Raw genomic sequence first — 19,316 nt, forward strand, 5'->3', positions numbered from 1 at the left:
GGCGGTAGAGGACGCTCAACTCGCCCGGCTAAAGACTCGGCTCGGAGAGCCTGATGCATCCGAGGCGCCGGCTACACCCAACTCTCCCCCTTTCGTTCTAGGCGGAAGGATATCCCTATTCCTCAAACAATGGCAAGTCATCACATCAGACAAGTGGGTCCTCCAATTAGTGAAACAGGGCCACACTCTAGAATTTACCCAACTGCCTCCCTCCAATCCTCCTTGCAGGACTCCTTCAAGATACCCACAACAACTCAAGAAGGAGATCAACAAAATGCTTCTCAAAGGAGCTATAGAGAAGGTACCTCGAGCACAGTAGGGAAGAGGATTTTATTCCAGGTTCTTCCTCATTCGAAAAAAGTGGAAAGATTGGAGGCTGATCCTCGACTTACGGGAACTGAATACCTACTTAAAAAAGCAATCATTCCGTATGATCAGCCTACAAGATGTCCTCCTGCGCCTCAACCAGGGAGATTTCATGTCTACAATAGACCTGAAAGACGCATATTTCCACATTCCCATCCACCCTGCCCACAGAAAATACCTGAGATTCACCATAGCCGGCAGCCATTTTAAATTTTGTGTCCTTCCCTTCGGCCTAAAATCAGCTCCCAGGATATTTACCAAAATATCTAGCACCAATCGCAGCCTTCCACAGAAGGAGGAAACACCCAATGTCTCCATATTTAGACGATTGGCTAATAAAAGCAAATACCTATGCAGGAGCGCGCAGATCAACAAGAAGGTGCGTTTCCTTACTAACCAATCTGGAACAGACCATCAACTGGGAGAAGTCCAAACCTCTGCCAGCACGCAGTATCACCTTTTTAGGGGCAAACCTGGACACGCAATCCACCATGGCGTGTTCCACATTAGACAGGCAACAAAGGTTACTGACACTAACAAGTTCTATACAGAAAAGAAGCTGTGTTTCAAGACTTTTCAAGTCTCTGTTGGGCATGATGTCATCATGCATACCTCTAGTTACTCGATGCCGACTAAAGATGCGCCTGTTACAGGAGCAACTAAATCGTCAATGGCTAAGATCGGATACACATAACCCCAGCAATACGCAGAGCATTGATATGGTGGTCTCAAAGGCATCATCTATCAATAGGCCTTTCGTTCCTACATCATCCAGCTCCGTGGACCATCACTATGGACGCATCTCTGGAAGGTTGGGGAGCTGTGCTACAGGATCTTCAAGTAAGTGGCAACTGGCCACCACAATTGACAGCGATGCATATCAATTGGCTAGAGCTCAGAGCAGTGTACTTCGCTTTACAGGCTTTTCTCACGAAAATCTCAGGATCGCACGTAGTAATAAGAACAGACAACACCACTACGATGCATTACCTCAACAAACAAGGAGGCACAAGATCTCTCACTCTCTCCAGAGAGGCCCAGAGAATTTGGAATTGGGCCTCGCAGCAAGGCATCACACTCTCAGCTGTGCATTTGCCGGGAATAGAGAACAAGACAGTGGATGCACTTAGCAGGCAAAAATCAAGCTGCCACGAGTGGGAGCTGGACCACTCAATAGTGGACTACATCTTTTCCCAGTGGGGAATGCCAACATTAGACCTGTTTGCCAACAAAGACAATGCCAAATGCCAGTACTTCGCAAGTTGGCACCACCAAAAGGGATCTTGGGGGAATGCTTTTTCGATAGTCTGGTCAGACATCTTTGCTTACGCCTTTCCTCCAATTTCCATTGATCCCAAGAGTCCTCACAAAGATGAAGGCAGAGCCGTGCACTCTGATATTAATAGCTCCGCATTAGCCGAGTCAACACTGGTTTGCAGAACTTCTTCTTCTGTCAATCAAGCCTCACATTCCGCTGAAATCGTTTCCACAATTGCTAACAATGAGCAAAGGGCAAGTATGGCACCCGGATCCGCAGTCGATGCGTTTGTCAGCATGGCTCCTGGGGACAGGGAGTTTGCACATCTGAATATTTCACAGGAGTGTAGGGATATCTTGTCCAAAGCTAGAGCGAATAGCACTAATAACACTTATTCTTGCAAATGGAAACGATTTTGTGTCTGGTGTCATCAGCGGCAGGTTGACCCACTATCTTTACCACCAGAGAAAATATTGCCGTACTTATTGCAGTTAGCACAAGCAGGCCCGGCACATTCATCCATTAAAGTACATCTGGCGGGAATAGCAGCATACAGACGTTCGGATGCTTCACCCTCGCTCTATTCCTCTCGTCTGATCAAGAGGTTTTTGAAAGGACTTTTCAGGGTTTTCCCTCCATTCAGACCACCACCTCCTTCGTGTAACCTAAATATTGTCTTAGCACAGCTGATGAAGCATCCGTTTGAGCCGATTCATCGTGCCTCTCTCAAATTCCTTTCATGGAAGGTTGCTTTATTGGTGGTTCTCACATCAGCCAGAAGTGTCAGCGAAGTGCAGGCCCTCTCTAGTCAAGAGCTGTTCTTACAGTTTAAACGAGACAGACTGCTGCTGCGTACTAATCTGCATTTCATCCCGAAGATCCCTTCAGACTTTCACATCAATGAGCCTTTAGTCTTCAAATCCTTTTTTCCTCATCCTTCTACTCCGGTGGAGAGAGCATTACACTCCTTAGACGTTAAGAGATGTGTTCTATTCTAGTTGGACAGAACTAAATCTTTTCAACGCTCTAATCAGCTATTCGTAGCATACAGTGCACCTAGAAAAGGCCAACCACTCTCCAAGCAGAGTATTTCCAGATGCATCGCCTCAGCCATTCATTTCTGCCATCAAGCAGTGGGTAAACCTCATCTGTACATGCTTATTCTACGAGGGCAGTCTCTTCGTCAGCAGCGCTGTTCGCTGGAGTTTCCCTACAAGACATTTGTAGGGCGGCAACATGGAAGAGCTGTCATACATTCACAAAGCACTACTGCCTGGAATCTCTATCTCAGGGAGAGATAGCAGTGGGTCAAGCAGTTCTCAGGAATCTCTTCAGGTGAAGGTGAGCCATCTCTTTTCCATCCCTCCATCCTTGAGTTATGCTTTAAAAAAAAAGAAAACAAAAGAAAGAGAACAGTGTAACATAGAGAAAAGTGGACATAATTAATGATAGTATTCACATACCATATGTTCTTGGAAGTATTCCTTGATATATAGTTATATAGATTTATATGGATGTATATACTTATGTTTTATATATGCGCATGTTTTGTATCATATATGGTTACAATGGTACAATGTGCATAAGTACTGCTCTCTACTCTGATTCAAGCATGTGAATCTATGAAAGTTCCAATACTGGAGTAAGAAAATAAGTTACTTACCTGTAACTGTAGTTCTCCAGTATTGGAATCTTTCATAGATTCACATTCAACCCACCCACCTCCCCGGAGAGGCTCAATTTCACCTTCCTTTTTTCCTTTTTCTCTTTCTTCCACTTTTAACGTACTTGTGCTTGGAAAATCTGAGGTGCTTGAGCTTCTCTTAGGAGGACTCTAGAGGGTGGGGTCACCTGATTGGTGCATACTCAAGTTTGGTCCTTTTCCTAAAATGACTCTGATAGACTGTTAAAGTGAAGAGGCCTAAGGCCTTTTTGTTAATATATTTTAACACTACTTGTGTAATTTATACCGGGGGCTCCCATCTCGACGACGGGGAATGATTCAAGCCTGTGAATCTATGAAAGATTCCAATACTGGAGAACTACAGTTACAAGTAAGTAACTTATTTTCTAACGTCTTAATATGTTAAACGAGGGGTCAGCAAAATATATTTTACCAGTGATGTGCACAAGTGTTGTCATGGTTCTTCCTAGCTTTATGTCTTTTTTAATTTATATGGGGTGTTTTCAAGCTTACTTTTTTATTGCACACGGAATCCCTGAAACCACAATACACAGTTGCATTATATACAAAAAGTTCAAATACATAGTATAAAATAGCAAACCATGACACGTTACAAAGCAGTACCACAAATCAGAAAAGATCTCACTCTCTCACTTAAAATAAAAATCATCATGCATAGTTAATACATTTTGAAAAAGATAAAACATGATTTGCACCCATCAATAAAACAATTGACATGTAAATAGCACATAAATTCCCTTGAGCAAATATTGTTGCAGCTAAGCTGCAAGAGCACAATAAACATAAATAGTTGTTGAAATAGAATTTAAAGAACATTTATTTCTGCTTTCTCTCATTTGCAGATAATGCTTACTATAGGGAGATTTAAAATGCACATGCTCATAATAAAGCTGTTGGTCAGGTCACTCCTTATTAGCAGTGTGTACCATTCCAGAACGCATTGAGTGCTATATGGAAGATAACTTTGGATCAAGCTAATTCACATTTATTAAATACTTGGATATTCTGGATAAAAGTGTAAAAGCTTTCCTTTGTAAATTTATTCTGGCCTCCCTGGAAGCCTGGAACACATACTTAATCTTTACAATTACAATTTCACATAACACAGCCAGGGAATTTATGTACCTAAGAAGTGCTCAGTTATATCAGCCAAAATTTAGCAGCTAGGGGAGGTCTTACAATTGGACAAGAATGAAAACCAAAATCTAAGTGGGATCCTTGAGATAACCAACGTTTGATAAAACAATTCAGTACCTGTTGGGAATAGAAAACCTGAGACCAAACTTTGGAAATGTGTTCTTCTACAGTCAAGCTGTTTCCACTATATCCCCAAAGGGAAGGGGCATAAAGACCAGCAACCATAAAGATTGATCATCTTTTCTCCTCTGGTGAATGCAAATTATTTGATAGCCCCAAGTTAGAGACTCTGTAAATCTTATGCCAGGGTAGTCACAATGGGTACCTAAGGAAGGAGTTGATGTCCACAAAGAACCTGCACAGCCAGTTTCTGATAAGGTACAAATACGCATCAGTGAGATGTTGTAAGGCTTAAGAGGTGCATACAACCAGAAATGTGCCATCCTTATATTTGGAAACCCTTTTGAAAAAAGCCAGGTAATCATAAACTTATGAAAACCTTTCAGCATTGTTGTTCATCAATAATACTGATTTGCCCTTGAGCACATTCTGATAGCTACTGAAGTGACCTTACATTAGTTTGTGAATGGAAGCCTTGGCATCATTGTAGGATGTATAAACTCTGCTGCATTATTCAACTGACAGCCTTTAATGCACCAGCACTAATTAATTCTGAACATGTACTTGCATTTGTTCCAGGTCTGCGGTGAGAATGAGGTGATGAAGGATGAAGGGTACTGCCAGATCATCAAACAGATTACAGATAACACAAGCTCTAAGACGTAAGTCCTTCCTAACTTTTCTTTTGGTAGCCTTTAGTAAGTTTGTTATTGCTGTACCCACAGACAAAAACTTATGTGTATGCAATGGGTGTTGGAGTGGCAAATTCCAAGTTAACAAATCATGAAGAAAATGTCTGTTTCTAGTTTGTGCCTTCTGGTTAGCAGCCACTGTGATTACTTTGAGATGCTTATATGAAAAGTTGCAACTTCAATTTACAATACTTGAAGAACTTTTAACTTTCTCCCTAGTTTTCCCATTTCAACTCACAAATCAATCCTATTTACGAGAGGTTCATCCTTCTCCATGCTCAACAGGGAAAGCAAGAATTGTGCACAACTTCCATGAGCACTGGAAAGACGTATTGAGGACCTGCACAGACAATACCCAAAACAAATAGGTGATACCTCAAATAGCCAAAGGCTGCAAAACAGTAATGCAATATCTAGCTCTATGTGAGTCCAACATGAACTCCGAGCTAATCCTAACTCTAGACTGCTCATGTGAACTATTGGATTGCCAGAACCACAAAAATGGAGTGGACTGTAGTGCACATTGTCAGAAAAAGTACCTCTGGACCACTGTCTGCAGACAGCACTGACATAATCCATCGCAATCCTCCACGCAACTCAGCAGAACAAAACTGAGAAGGCACCTCAAGTCACAGAAGTATATTTGGATGCTGCGGTTATGATGCACTTGGGAGCCTTGAACGGTCCACACAAGGAAAGATGTGCTTAACAGGTGGATTGTCCATCATTTTACATGCACATTTAGAGATATGTATGAGCCAAAAATCAGCTTTATAATATGTAGATTCAGAATTATAGTGATTGAAAACACAAATAGACATAATTGCTTAATCAAAGCATATGAGTTAAAGGGGTGGAACAGGCAGTGTAGCTAAATCCAGTATTATTACAAGAACCCTGATAAAGTCTGGATCGGATGAAAATGTTTTGCTTGTTCTTTGGTTTTAAACAGTGCAAGAAAAAAGAGAACAATGAGTTTAACCTGGAGTTCAGAAATGTAATGATTCGAAGCTCGTTCCCAAATGAACTGTAATGCCCCATTTCTTCTGCATATGTCCATTGTTTTCTCTGCAACTGCCATAGCATCACAGACCAACCCTTCATCCCACTACCTCAAGCATCACACATTCATAGCCCATGCATCTTCTGAACCTTACCTTTTCTATGTGGCACCATCACAACAACTCCATACCAACCCTCAGACAACACGCAGTGCTCAGTGACACACATTCACTGTCTTGTCCCATGTGCATCTAGGCACTCACCACATTTTCATGCAGCTCACTCATTCACAGCCTGGAAAGCTGTGACTAAACATACATTTCTGGTTCTGTTTATTACAGGGATAGCAGTCAGCGAGGTTGGAGGCTTCTTTACATCTTGACAGCTTACTACAAGTGCTCTGAGGTCCTCAAGCCCTATCTCTTCAGGTATTTTCAAGACATCTGCAGGAGTCCCGGCTTACATTTTCAAGGTGAGCAATACAAAAACATTTTCCCTAAGTGTTGTATAATTTTCATAGATTTGTTTATTGGTTTGCAAAATGAGTGCCATAATTTTTTTGGGGAGAAAAGGGACGTCTGGTTTCCGTTTGAATAGGGGTCTGCCTACCATTCCTCTAAGTGGTCTGAGTAATATGCCTTCAATAGCAGTGCTTACAAACTGGGAGAGCGTTCCAGGCAAACTTGTCCAAAAATCTATGAAAAAGTGAGAAACTGTATTTCCACCCTTCTAGGTGCATCCCACCCCACACCTCCAACACCCTCGAAAATTTGGTATGCTCATAGCAAGTATTTTTCTCAGTGTAGGCCATTAAAGGACAGAGCCAGTTCATGCACCACAAAATGATCAACTAGCCTAAAATAACTCAGTCAACCAGATTCTAAGGTCAGGTTTACATTTTGTTTCTTAAACTGATTTGTGATTCTAACTGTACTGATAGCAATATATTTTAGCTTTAGTTTTCTTGAAAATTAAACAACATATTTACACTGAACAAAGTGGGTAAACAGGACATATGTCCACCATCATTCCAGGATTGGCATAAATCTGGACACAGCTGGAGAGAGCAAAAATTATATGGAAGTCTGAATGGGAAACGCAACTTTTGAAACTCGCATCACAATCCACCTTTCAGGGTCTACCTTCCTTTCATGGAGCTTTAACGTTTTTTTCCTTTTTTGGAAAATTCAGTGACAATTCAACAAACAGGCTTAAAGGTAGTAGTGTTTAAAAAACAAATTTTTAGATGGACTACCTATTTCTGTCATTATAACATAGTTGGTATCGTTGACTCTGTTAATTAAATACATATATATTTATATATATATATATATATATATATAGAGAGAGAGAGAGAGAGAGAGAGAGAGAAAACAAGCTGCTACAATCCATGCTCCCTGGCGGGGGTGGCCCATAGTGTCGGGCACAGCTGCTGACAATGCAAATGAAACAAACAGCTTCCACAAGACGATACGCTCACTCAGGAGGAGACTTTAAGTTGTTTTATTGCACCAACAACAGCCCATCAGAGAGACTGTTATTGGAATGGTCTCTTGGTCGCTCCATGCAATAACTTCAAAGTGCCACACTGTCAACATGTTTGGTTCAAATGGTATAGTTACGTTTTGTTGAACAACAGACCAGGGACACTTCTGGCTTAATAGTGAAGCTGTTGGACTGCCACTCAGTAGGTTGAAAGTTAAAATGCTAGTATCCCATGGCAGAGTGTTTGTTTATTTTCAAGTGTTTTGACTGTTAAACATTTCTATTAATGGAATATTGAAGTATTTTTTCCATCAAAATCTGTGGGTTGAATATCATAGGTAAGTCTGGACAAAGCACAGTAAACAGTCACTTCTAGCCTAGTGGTTAAGGTCTAAGACTTTCCCACATGAAGGTTGAAGGTTCCAGTCTAGGTGAGTCTGTGGTCATTTCCTTGCCCTAGTTTCTTTTCAACTTGAAATATTTAAGGTACGTACTGAATGGTGATCTCTCTCTTTTTAATTGACAAAACATTTTTCTTTTCAAGTTGTCCAGAAATATCTCATTCTAAGTATGTCAGTCATCAAACCCGAAAAACTCTATCCCTCTCTCACTCTCTCTGAAAGCCGTACGTGGCACAGGGTTGGATGGTTATAGGAGCTTTTCCGTAGGCCGGTTGCGGCATAGAGTTGGGTGGTTATAGGGGTTGGCTGCAAGGCCTGGCCACAGGGCAGGCTCTGCAGTCAACATCTACTGTGCATAGCCAATGGCCGTGTGCGGCTGTGGTTGATTTAACGTATAATAATGAAATTATTTTACATTAAAAAACCCATTGAAATTCACTGAAAAAACAAAGGTTACAGTGACATTATAGTTAGGACATAGAATTTAAAAAAAATTAAAAATTCACTTAATAGACCAAAGGTTACAGGGACGTTATGGTTAGGTTTTGAATTTGCTCGCACAAAACCAGAGAAATTCAGCAGTTAGTTATTTTCAGTAACTTTAACTCATGCCCTAAGGTAACTATATCTCGTGTCCTCACCATTGTCTGCTATTTACCTCACAAATTACAGCCATCATGAAACCTTTGGTAGCATCATTGATAATGTCAGTGTAAGGGGGGTGAGTTATAGTTACCTTAGGATGCTAGTTGTAGTTACTTTAAATAAACTAACTATAACTGCAGAATTTCTCTGGTTTTGTGTAAGTAAATTCAGAATCTAACTATAACGTCCCATATATATATATATATATAAATGTTCGATGGCATGTGTAGCTGCAGATACACATGTTGTGCACTGTTCCTGCCATCTAGTGTTGGGCTCGGAGCGTTACAAGTTGTTTTTCTTCTAAGAAGTCTTTTCAAGTCACGGGAATGGGTGACTCCTCCCTTTCGGCTCCATTGCGCATGGGCATCGACTCCATCTTAGATTGTTTTCTTTCCGCCATCAGGTTCGGACGTTCGGGAAAGTTTAAAAATCATCGAAAAAACCGTCAATATTGTTGTGTTCGGGACCGGTTTCCTATAGATACATCGGTACCGATGAGACAACCGCTTTGGCGGCCCTTTGGGGCTTCCGCACCCGGCCGAGGCCTAGTCGGCCCAACCACACCCGTCATCGAATTCTCATGGACTGGACCCCCTTCCGTTTCTGTCCGACGTGCCATGCCAAGTATCCTTATACAGACCAGCAGCAGGTCTGTAATCTGTGTCTGTCACTGGAGCACAGAGAGGATACCTGTGAGGCCTGCAAGGCTTTTCGGTCGAAAAAGACCTTGAGCGATTGGCGGGCGAGGCGTTTACAGATGGCATTGAAATCGACACAACATCTCGATGTCGAAGAGGAAGAGATGGCTATCTCTATCCAGGGATCGGAATCGGACGACTCTGATGGAGACCGACCGCCGACAGCGGGCCAAAAAGTGAGTACGACTGCCCCGACCCAACCCCAAAGTCAGTCAAAAAAAACAGAAGGCCTCCGGGATGCCACTGCCTAAAGGCCATGGCTCGACCCACAAGAAAAGTGGTGTCCAAGTAACATCTTCTGCACCGAAAAAGGCCAAGATCGTGCCGAAGTCTTCCAACTCGAGTCGAGAAACCTGCATCAAAAAAAGTCGACATCGACTGGTCGAAACCAATAAGCCTCGAAAGAGCTATTCAGAGCCGAGGACAACCGTGACCATGGGTATTTCAGTGCCGAGGAAGCCGGCTTCGGAGCCGAAAAAGACTTCTTACAAAGAAGAACATGGGCTCTCCAAACAACTTAAAGAGAGGCACAGGTTTGAGCAGGAGCTGGATGTGGAGGAGTTTGATCAAAGTCAACCAAGATTAAAGATCCAGAAGGATACTGGACAAATTCAAACTATCCCTCCTCTCAAATTTAAAAGGAAATTGGCTTTTCACACAGAGACTGAAACTGATCAGCCAAGAGCAAAGGTGGCTAGAGAATGGTCACCAACTCCACATTTCTCACCAGAAATATCGCCACTACATTCGCCACAAAGGACAAGGTCACCATTTGGCACCCCAACTGCACAGTCACCCACACATACTGTGAAAACACAGGACGATGCAGATCCCTGGGACCTCTACGACCCACCGGTTTCAGACAACGGTCCTGAGTGCTACCCCTCAAAGCCATCTCCTCCAGAGGATAGCACCTCCTATACACAAGTACTAGCCAGGCCTGCGACATTCCATAATGTCACTATGCACTCAGAACCATTGGAGGATGATTTTCTTTTCAATACCCTAGCGTCCACGCATGCGTCATATCAAAGCCTGCCTAAGCTTCCAGGCGTGCTTAAGCATGCACAACAAGTCTTTCAAGAGCCGGTCAAGGGAAGGGCCATCACACTGCGAGTGGAGAAAAAATATAAACCACCCCCATCGGACCCTGTGTTCATTACACAGCAGCTCCCTCCAGACTCTAGTAGTGGGAGCCGCAAGAAAGCGGGCAAACTCGCAATCATCAGGAGATGCACCACCTCCTGATAAAGAAAGCCGCAAATTTGATGCAGCAGGGAAGAGAGTGGTGTCGCAAGCTGCCAACCAGTGGCGTATCGCCAATTCACAGGGCCTCCTCGTCCGTTACGACCGAGCCCATTGGGATGAAATGCATGATATCATTCAGCATCTACCAAAAGAATATCAAAAATTGGCTCAATAGGTGGTTGAGGAAGGACAAGCCATCTCCAACAACCAGATCCGTTCGGCACTGGACTCTGCCGATATCGCAGCAAGAACTGTAAACACAGCAGTTACCATCAGGAGTCATGCATGGCTACGAAGTTCAGGTTTCAAACCTGAAATACAGCAAGCGGTGTTAAACATGCCGTTCAACCAGAAGCAACTATTTGTGCCCGAGGTGGACACCACCATTGAAAAAATGAAGAAGGACACAGACACGGCCAAAGCCATGGGCGCGCTCTACTGTTCCCAGTATAGGGGGACATTTAGGAAGCCACCATTTAGGGGAGGGTTTAGACAGCAACCCTCAGAGGCATCCACCTTCCAAACAAAACCACCTACCAGTCACAATACCAGAGAGGGGGGTTTTGTGGTTCATTCAGGGGACAATTCCCAAGAGCAAGGGGAAAATTTCAGCCTGCCAAGCAGACCCCCAGTAACAAACAGTGACTTCAATGTCACACTTCCCCAACACACATCACCGGTAGGGGGAAGATTAACAAAATACCACAAACATTGGTCGGACACATGGGTTCTATCAATTATCCAACATGGTTACTGCATAGAGTTCACACATTTCCCTCCAGATGTTCCCCCAAGAACTGTCGGCACAACATCTGGACCTGCTACAAATAGGGGTACAATCACTATTAACAAAACAAGCCATAGAACTAGTACCTCACCATCAAAAAGGAACAGGGGTTTACTCCCTATATTTCCTTATTCCCAAAAAAGACAAAACACTAAGACCAATTTTAGATCTCAGGACATTAAACCTCTTCATCAAATCAGAACATTTCCACATGGTCACACTACAAGATGTAGTTCCCTTGCTAAAACAGGGAGAATACATGGCAACACTGGATTTAAAAGATGCGTATTTCCACATTCCCATCCATCCATCTCACAGGATATACCTCAGATTTGTCATACAGGGCAAACATTACCAATTCAAAGTGTTGCCCTTCGGGATAACAACAGCGCCCAGAGTATTTACAAAATGTCTTGCTGTAGTAGCAGATCATATAAGGAGACATCACATGCACATATTCCCAAATCTTGATGATTGGCTAATAAAAGCCAACACTCAACACCGGTGTCAAAGTCACCAGCAATATGTAATAGATACCATACACAAACTAGGGTTTTCTATAAATTACCAAAAATCTCACTTGCAACCATCCCAAATACAACAATACTTGGGAGCCACACTCAACACTCAAAGAGCAATTGCCACTCCAAGCCCACAAAGAGTTCAATCGTTTCAAATTATAGTGTTAAGCATACAAACAAACTACCAGTACACAGTCAGGTTTGTCACGAAACTACTAGGCATGATGTCCTTATGCATCGCTATTGTCCCAAAAGTACAGCTACACATGCGGCCCTTACAACAGTGCCTAGCAATATAATGGACGCAGGCACAGGGCCAACTTCATGATCTAGTGTTGATAGACCGCCAAACACACTCTTCGCTTCAATGGTGGAACCCTGTAAATTTAAACAAAGGGCGGCCATTTCAAGACCCAGTGCCTCACACCATTATTACAACAGACGCTTCCATGATTGGGTGGGGAACACACCTCAACAATCACAATATAGAGGTCAATGGGACAATCAACAAAAACAACTACACATAAATCACTTAGTACTACTAGCGGTCTCCCTAGCACTAAAAGCTTTTCAACCCCTTCTAGTCCACAAACACATTCTTGTCAAAACAGACAATAGGAAAAAAATGTACTATCTAAACTAACAGGGGGGGCACGCTCGTCACAACTATGCCTCCTAGCACAAAAGATTTGGCACTGGGCAATTCACAATAACATTCGTCTGATAGCGAAACATATACCAGGCATTCACAATCAGTTAGCCGACAATCTCAGTTGGGATCACCAGCAAACTCACTAGTGGGAAATACATCCCCAGATTCTACAGGATTACTTCCACCGCTGGGGGACACCAGACATAGATCTCTTTGCAACAAAACAAAACGCAAAATGCCAAAACTTCGCATCCAGGTACCCACACCCTCAGTCCAAGGGCAATGCTCTATGGATCAATTGGTCAGGGATATTTGCTTACCCTTTTCCCCCTCTCCCACTCATTCCTTTCCTAGTCAACAAACTGAGTCAAAACAAACTCAATCTAATACTCATAGCACCAATGTGGGCTCGCCAACCGTGGTACACCACACTGTTGGACTTCTCAGTAGTAACCCACATTAAACTCCCAAACAGACCAGACCTGTTAACACAACACAAAAAACAGATCAGACACCTCAATCCAGCATCGCTCAACCTAGCAATCTGGCTCCTGAGGTCTTAGAATTTGGCTACCTAAACCTTTCAAATGAGTGTATGGAAGTAATTAAACAAGCAAGAAAGCCAACAACAAGGCATTGTTATTCTAATAAATGGAAAAGGTTTGTTTTCTACTGCCAAGCAAACCAAATCACACCGTTAGATGCCTCCATACAAAACATTGTAAGTTACTTACTACACCTACAAAAAGCAAATCTCGCTTTTCCTTCTATTAAAATTCATCTCACTGCAATCTCTGCTTACCTGCAGATTAAACATACAAAGTCACTTTTTAGAATCCCAGTTTTTAAAGCCTTTATGGAAGGACTAAAAAGGATTATACCTCCAAGAACCCCACCAGTACCCTTGTGGAATCTTAATATTGTACTCACACGACTCATGGGCCCACCTTTTGAACCCATGCATTCTTGCCAAATCCAATTCTTGACTTGGAAGGTAGCATTTCTACTAGCCATCACTTCACTACGAGAGTTAGCGAAATACAGGCGTTCACTGTCGAAGAACCATTTATACAAGTACACAAACATAAAGTGGTTCTACGCACAAATCCAACATTTCTGCCAAAAGTCATTTCACCGTTTCATCTAAATCAAACTGTAGAACTCCCAGTCTTCTTTCCACAACCAGACTCGGTAGCAGAAAGAGCACTGCATACATTAGACATAAAGAGAGCACTAATGTATTACATAGACAGGACAAAATCTTTTCGGAAAACTAAACAATTGTTCGTTGCTTTCCAAAAGCACCATGCTGGTAACCCTATATCCAAATAGGGCATTGCCAGATGGATAGTCAAATGCATATAAACCTGTTACCTTAAAGCTAAAAGAGAGTTACCCGTTACACCAAAGGCTCACTCCACTAGAAAGAAAGGAGCAACAATGGCCTTTCTAGGTAACATACCTATGACAGAGATTTGTAAGGCAGCCACTTGGTCTACACCTCATATGTTTACCAAACAATACTGTGTAGATGTGTTAGCAACACAACATGCCACAGTAGGACAGGCTGTACTAAGAGCATTATTCCAAACGACTTCAACTCCTACAGGCTGAACACCGCTTTGAGGAGGATTACTGCTTTGTAGTCTATGCACAGCATGTGTATCTGCAGCTAAACATGCCATAGAACGGAAAATGTCACTTACCCAGTGTACATCTGTTTGTGGCATGTTGCGCTGCAGATTCACATGCGCCCTCCCACCTCCCCAGTAGCCGGTAGCTGTTTATGTTTCATTAAAATTGTATATATGTAAATAAACATTCCTTTAACACAAACTATGTACATACATATCTACTTTATTGCATGGACATCGTTAGTATCCTCATTCTACCACTCCTACCTCACCCTATGTGGGAAAACAATCTAAGATGGAGTTGATGCCCATGCGCAATGGAGCCAAAAGGGAGGAGTCACTCGGTCCCGTGACTCGAAAAGACTTCTTCGAAGAAAAACAACTTGTAACATTCCGAGCCCAACACTAGATGTCAGGAACAGTGCACAGCATATGAATCTGCAGCGCAACATGCCACGAACAGATGTACACTGGGTAAGTGACATTTTCCATATATATATATATATATATATATATATATATATATATATATATATATATTATTTTTTTATATATATATATATATTTAAATATATGGAGATGGGGTCCCCAGGGCCTAATAACGCTTTAGAACGGGACCAATGCTGCTCCTATCCCCTTTACTCAAAAAGCAGCCTTGGGGGATGGGATGTCCATGGCCTAATAAGGCTCGGGGGAGCATGCAACCCCCTGCCCTTTAAGATAAATAAGGCCCTGGGAGATGGAGTTCCAAGGGCATAATGAAGCTAAAGGAGTTGCCCACACAGCCCCCTCTCCTTTAAAAAGAAAAGGTCCTGGGGGATGGGCTCCCCAGGTGCAGGCCCTGGGGCCAAACACCGGTGTGCAGGGCCGAATGGTGTGTGTGCAGTATGTGGTTGGCTGCCTTTGGGAAGGTTAGCCACAGGGCCTGGGTGTGCAGGCTACACCCTGTGGCCACCCCTCCACTGTGCACGGATGAAGGACATGTGCAGGGTGGGGTTGGCTGCATGTGGGAGGTTGGCCATGCATCCAACCCCCGCCTAGTATGGCACCTTGAGGGGTTGGTTTTACCTATTGTACTTAAATATCACTTTACATAAAAAAAAACTGAAATTCACTGAAAAATCCAGAGGTTAAAGTAACATATAGGGCCAGATGTAGCAAAGAAACATTTTGCGAGTTGTAAATAGCGAGTCATAGCGACTCGCTATTTGCAACTCGCAAAATGTTATGCAGAACGGTGTCTCAGACACCGTCTGCGAGTCGGTATGGGGTCGCAATGACCCACCTCATGAATATTCATGAGGTGGGTCGCAAATTGCGGCCCCATACCGACTATGGGCACTCGCAAACATGGAGGCCTGCTGTAGTCAGCAGACCTCCGTGTTCGTGACTGCTTTAAATAAAGCAGTTTATTTTTTTTAAGTGTAGCCCGTTTTCCTTAAAGGAAAACGAGCTGCACTTAAAAAAAAAAACGAAACCTTTAGTTTCGGTATTTTTTCAGGGCAGGGAGTGGTCCCTTGGATCACTCCCTGCCCTGAAAAAATGTGTTTGGGTCCAGTCACAAATTGGAAGGGGTCCCATGGGGACCCCTTCCAATTTGCGAGTGGGTTACCATCCACTTGAAGTGGATGGTAACTGCAACACCATTTGCGACCGCATATACGGTCGCAAATGGTATTGCATACCACTAGGAATCGCAAATAGGAAGGGAACACCCCTTCCTATTTGCGATTCTGAAATGCATTTTGCGAGTCGGTCCGACTCGCAGAATGCATTTCTGCATAGGAAAATGCGATTTGCAACTCGCAAACGGCAGTTTTTGCCATTTGCGAGTTGCAAATCCTTTCCTACATCTGGCCCATAGTTAGGTCTGATAAAAAGATCTGTTTTCTTTTTTTTTTAAAAACCCTTAGAAATTCACTGAAAAAAACCAAAGGATAAAGTATTGTTGCATCCCCGCCATGCACTGCTTATGACCACATATATTACATCACTCATGATGTTCTGTGTCATAATTTGGTATGTAACTGATGGCATCTCAAATTATGTAATTGATGACATCACTGCGGGCATCATCCTTCGAGTGTGTTAGTTTGTTTTATAGTTTACATAGTAGCTCATATCTACCATACTACTTGTTTATCTACTTGTGTGCAGGCTGGGTCCAGCTAATGGGTGTAAGTGTTTAAAAAATTCATGTGTTCCCAATACATCAAAGCTGTGTTCAGGGTATTGAACATGTTATAAATGTTTGCATTGAAGAGTAACTCTGTGTGCAGGTGACAATTGACAACTTGTGATCAGCATCTTCCAAACACATGTTTGGGCTCCGTAGAAAATGTCTGCAACAGGGCAAAGATTCTACATGCAACATGCAAAGTATTGTAAGCAGTCTTGAGTTATTAGACAACTGTCTCTACATGACAATTTCAATATAACATACAAGACTGTGTGCACCATGTATTAAGCTATGTACATGTGCTTGTTTCGCTTCAGAAGATGGGTTAGCTGTAATGTTTTACCCACAGTATGAATTCTACAGGTAGTATGATCTTAAGCACCTTGAGACCTTGGTTATTTTAAGGAATAGTGTATTTCTTGACAACTGTTGCCTAGAGTTTATACTGTTCTTAGTAGATACTTTTGTAAAACTCTGTGGTGTATTTCTCACAAGAGTTCCACTTTTTGTAAACAGTGTTTTATAAACTAAACCATCTCCATAGAGTAAACACTGTTTATAATACCTACTTCTCCACTCATATCAACTTCATTTCTCAATGTAGGTTACATGAGTGTCAGGGATTTGATACAGATAAAAGCTGACATTCAGTACTTGACTTTCTCTGAACAGCGCTATACAGACTGAACATCATACACAATAACGGTTTCTCATAAATCTGTGGTTCATTGTTAATGTGAACTGTGGTATCTGTAAAGTGGATGCTATAAGTTCAATTTTGCACATAATGCATGCTTTATACACTAATAATGCCCCATAGTCTGCTGAACAATTTTGTACTTACTTTCAGGTTTCTAATGTCTAACTAATTAATGGGCAATATGCCGAAAAACAAAGCTTGAATGATGTCACCAGTGATGTAATCAATGATGTCATTTGCAATGCCATCAGTATTGTCATAAATGATATCATAGAACATGTAATGAGTGATGTCATATGCGAGGTCATAAGCAGAGCATGGTGGGGGAGCAAGTTATTGTTAGTGCTACTAACTATAACTGCTTTAATTTCTTTTTCTTTTTTTCGAAACATTAATGTTGTTAGTGAGAAATTCGTATTTTTACCTTTGTTTTTTTTTTATTGAATTTGGGAAATTAATTTTTGTATGGTTGAATTACTGTAGCGTATATGTTGTGAGCAGATATTATTTGGAAAGGATTTTTTTTATTGTACTATGAAAAGATATGGTTCACAGTTTGCAAAAATGTTTATAATAAACGTGTATTAAACAGATTAATATTGCAACATGTCAGTAAAGAATGTATATTCGCTCAGTTATTCTAACTCTCATATTGAGACATGTTACCAGCAATCCATTTTTGAGGTATCATTACTCTTGCGAGAGCCTCGCGAGTCATTCGCAGGACACTAGCGAGACAGTAGAGTTCTAGATTTCATTGTAATCTCTGTTATACAGTTGCTTATCATATTTGCAGTTATTATTTAATGCTTATGTATAATAAAATACTCAATAAAAGACATTGGATTTTTTTTTTTTAAGTGATGGCTCTCGCATGACGCTTGCAGGAAACTGATGCACAATCCCATGTGTGGACTCCAAGAGTGCTGTACTTCCTGCTTGACTCTTGCGAAGCACTTGCAAGATTGTACTTTTAGAATGAAATGTATTACAGAATTTTCCTGTAATTTTGAAGAAAGTAGAACATTAGACATGTTGATTAAGTTAGAAAAATGTATTATGTATTGTTCTATTGAAGTTATAAACTAAGGGCCTCATTCTGACCCTGGCGGTCTATGACCGCATGGTGGAGGCCGGCTGAAGCACCGCCAACAGGCTGGCGGTGCTTCAGTGGGGATTCCGACCGCGGCTGTAAAGCCGCGGTCGCCTAGCCGGGTCCGGCGGTTTCCCGCCGGATTTCCCCCGGCTGGGAGAATCCTCCATGGAGGCGCTGCATGCAACGCCACCATGGGGATTCCGACCCCCTTCCCGCCAGCCTGTTTCTGGCGGTTTTCACCGCCAGAACCAGGATGGCGGGAACGGGTGTCGTGGGGCCCCCTAACAGGGCGCCATAAAGATTTTCACTGTCTGCATTGCAGACAGTGAAAATCGCAATGGGTGCAACTGCACCCGTCGCACCCCTGCAACTCCGCCGGAGTCGCCCGCCGGCCCAGCGGGAAAGCCAGAATGGCCTCCGCGGTCTTCTGACCGCGGAGCGGCTATTTGGCGGCTCCCGCCGCCCGCCAGGGTCAGAATGACCCTCTATGTATTTTTGCGGTCTCTCAAGACCCATGTGAGACACTCACGAGAGGTCTGGAAGAAGAAACACACCCCAAGGAAGGATTTTAATTGGTTAATGTGGATGTCTTCATTTAGAAAAAGAAGATTTCATCCTTTTTGTTTTGTTTCTGTTTTGGATTTTGGTGAGGGTAGACATATCTGGCTTGCTCTCTTTCCCTGTTTGCCTTCCAACACAAAGATGGCCTCTGTGGCAAAACCTCACTCTTGTATGAGTGATCTCTATACCACTGTATGGACAAGGAATGATCCCTCTACTTAGTCCTTGCTGTTGCATGACAACTCACCATTGTTGTATATTGAAAAACAATGCCTTCTCACATACAATTCTCTGTAGTATAAAATACTTGCATAGTACTGAAGAGGCACATATACATGCAGGAACACTTCTGCAGTCTCTGAAGATGGAACTGCAGTTTTAGACAACATTAAAGTATTATACTAATAGTATTATACTAATAGTAAA

The 19,316-nt window shown here is 42.4% G+C and overlaps 1 protein-coding gene across 1 annotated transcript in view; it reads left to right on the forward strand.

Annotated features, from left to right (window-relative positions):
• MYO15A (myosin XVA) overlaps nucleotides 1-19,316 on the forward strand; it is a 761,224-nt gene that overhangs the window by 621,275 nt on the left and 120,633 nt on the right. Inside the window, exons 59-60 of the mRNA XM_069212299.1 lie at nucleotides 5,166-5,248; nucleotides 6,622-6,752. Of these exons, the coding sequence (XP_069068400.1) occupies nucleotides 5,166-5,248; nucleotides 6,622-6,752 (214 nt within the window). The remainder of the gene's footprint in view (nucleotides 1-5,165; nucleotides 5,249-6,621; nucleotides 6,753-19,316) is intronic.

Source organism: Pleurodeles waltl, chromosome 10, assembly GCF_031143425.1.
Source record: "Pleurodeles waltl isolate 20211129_DDA chromosome 10, aPleWal1.hap1.20221129, whole genome shotgun sequence".
Lineage (NCBI taxonomy): Eukaryota > Metazoa > Chordata > Amphibia > Caudata > Salamandridae > Pleurodeles > Pleurodeles waltl.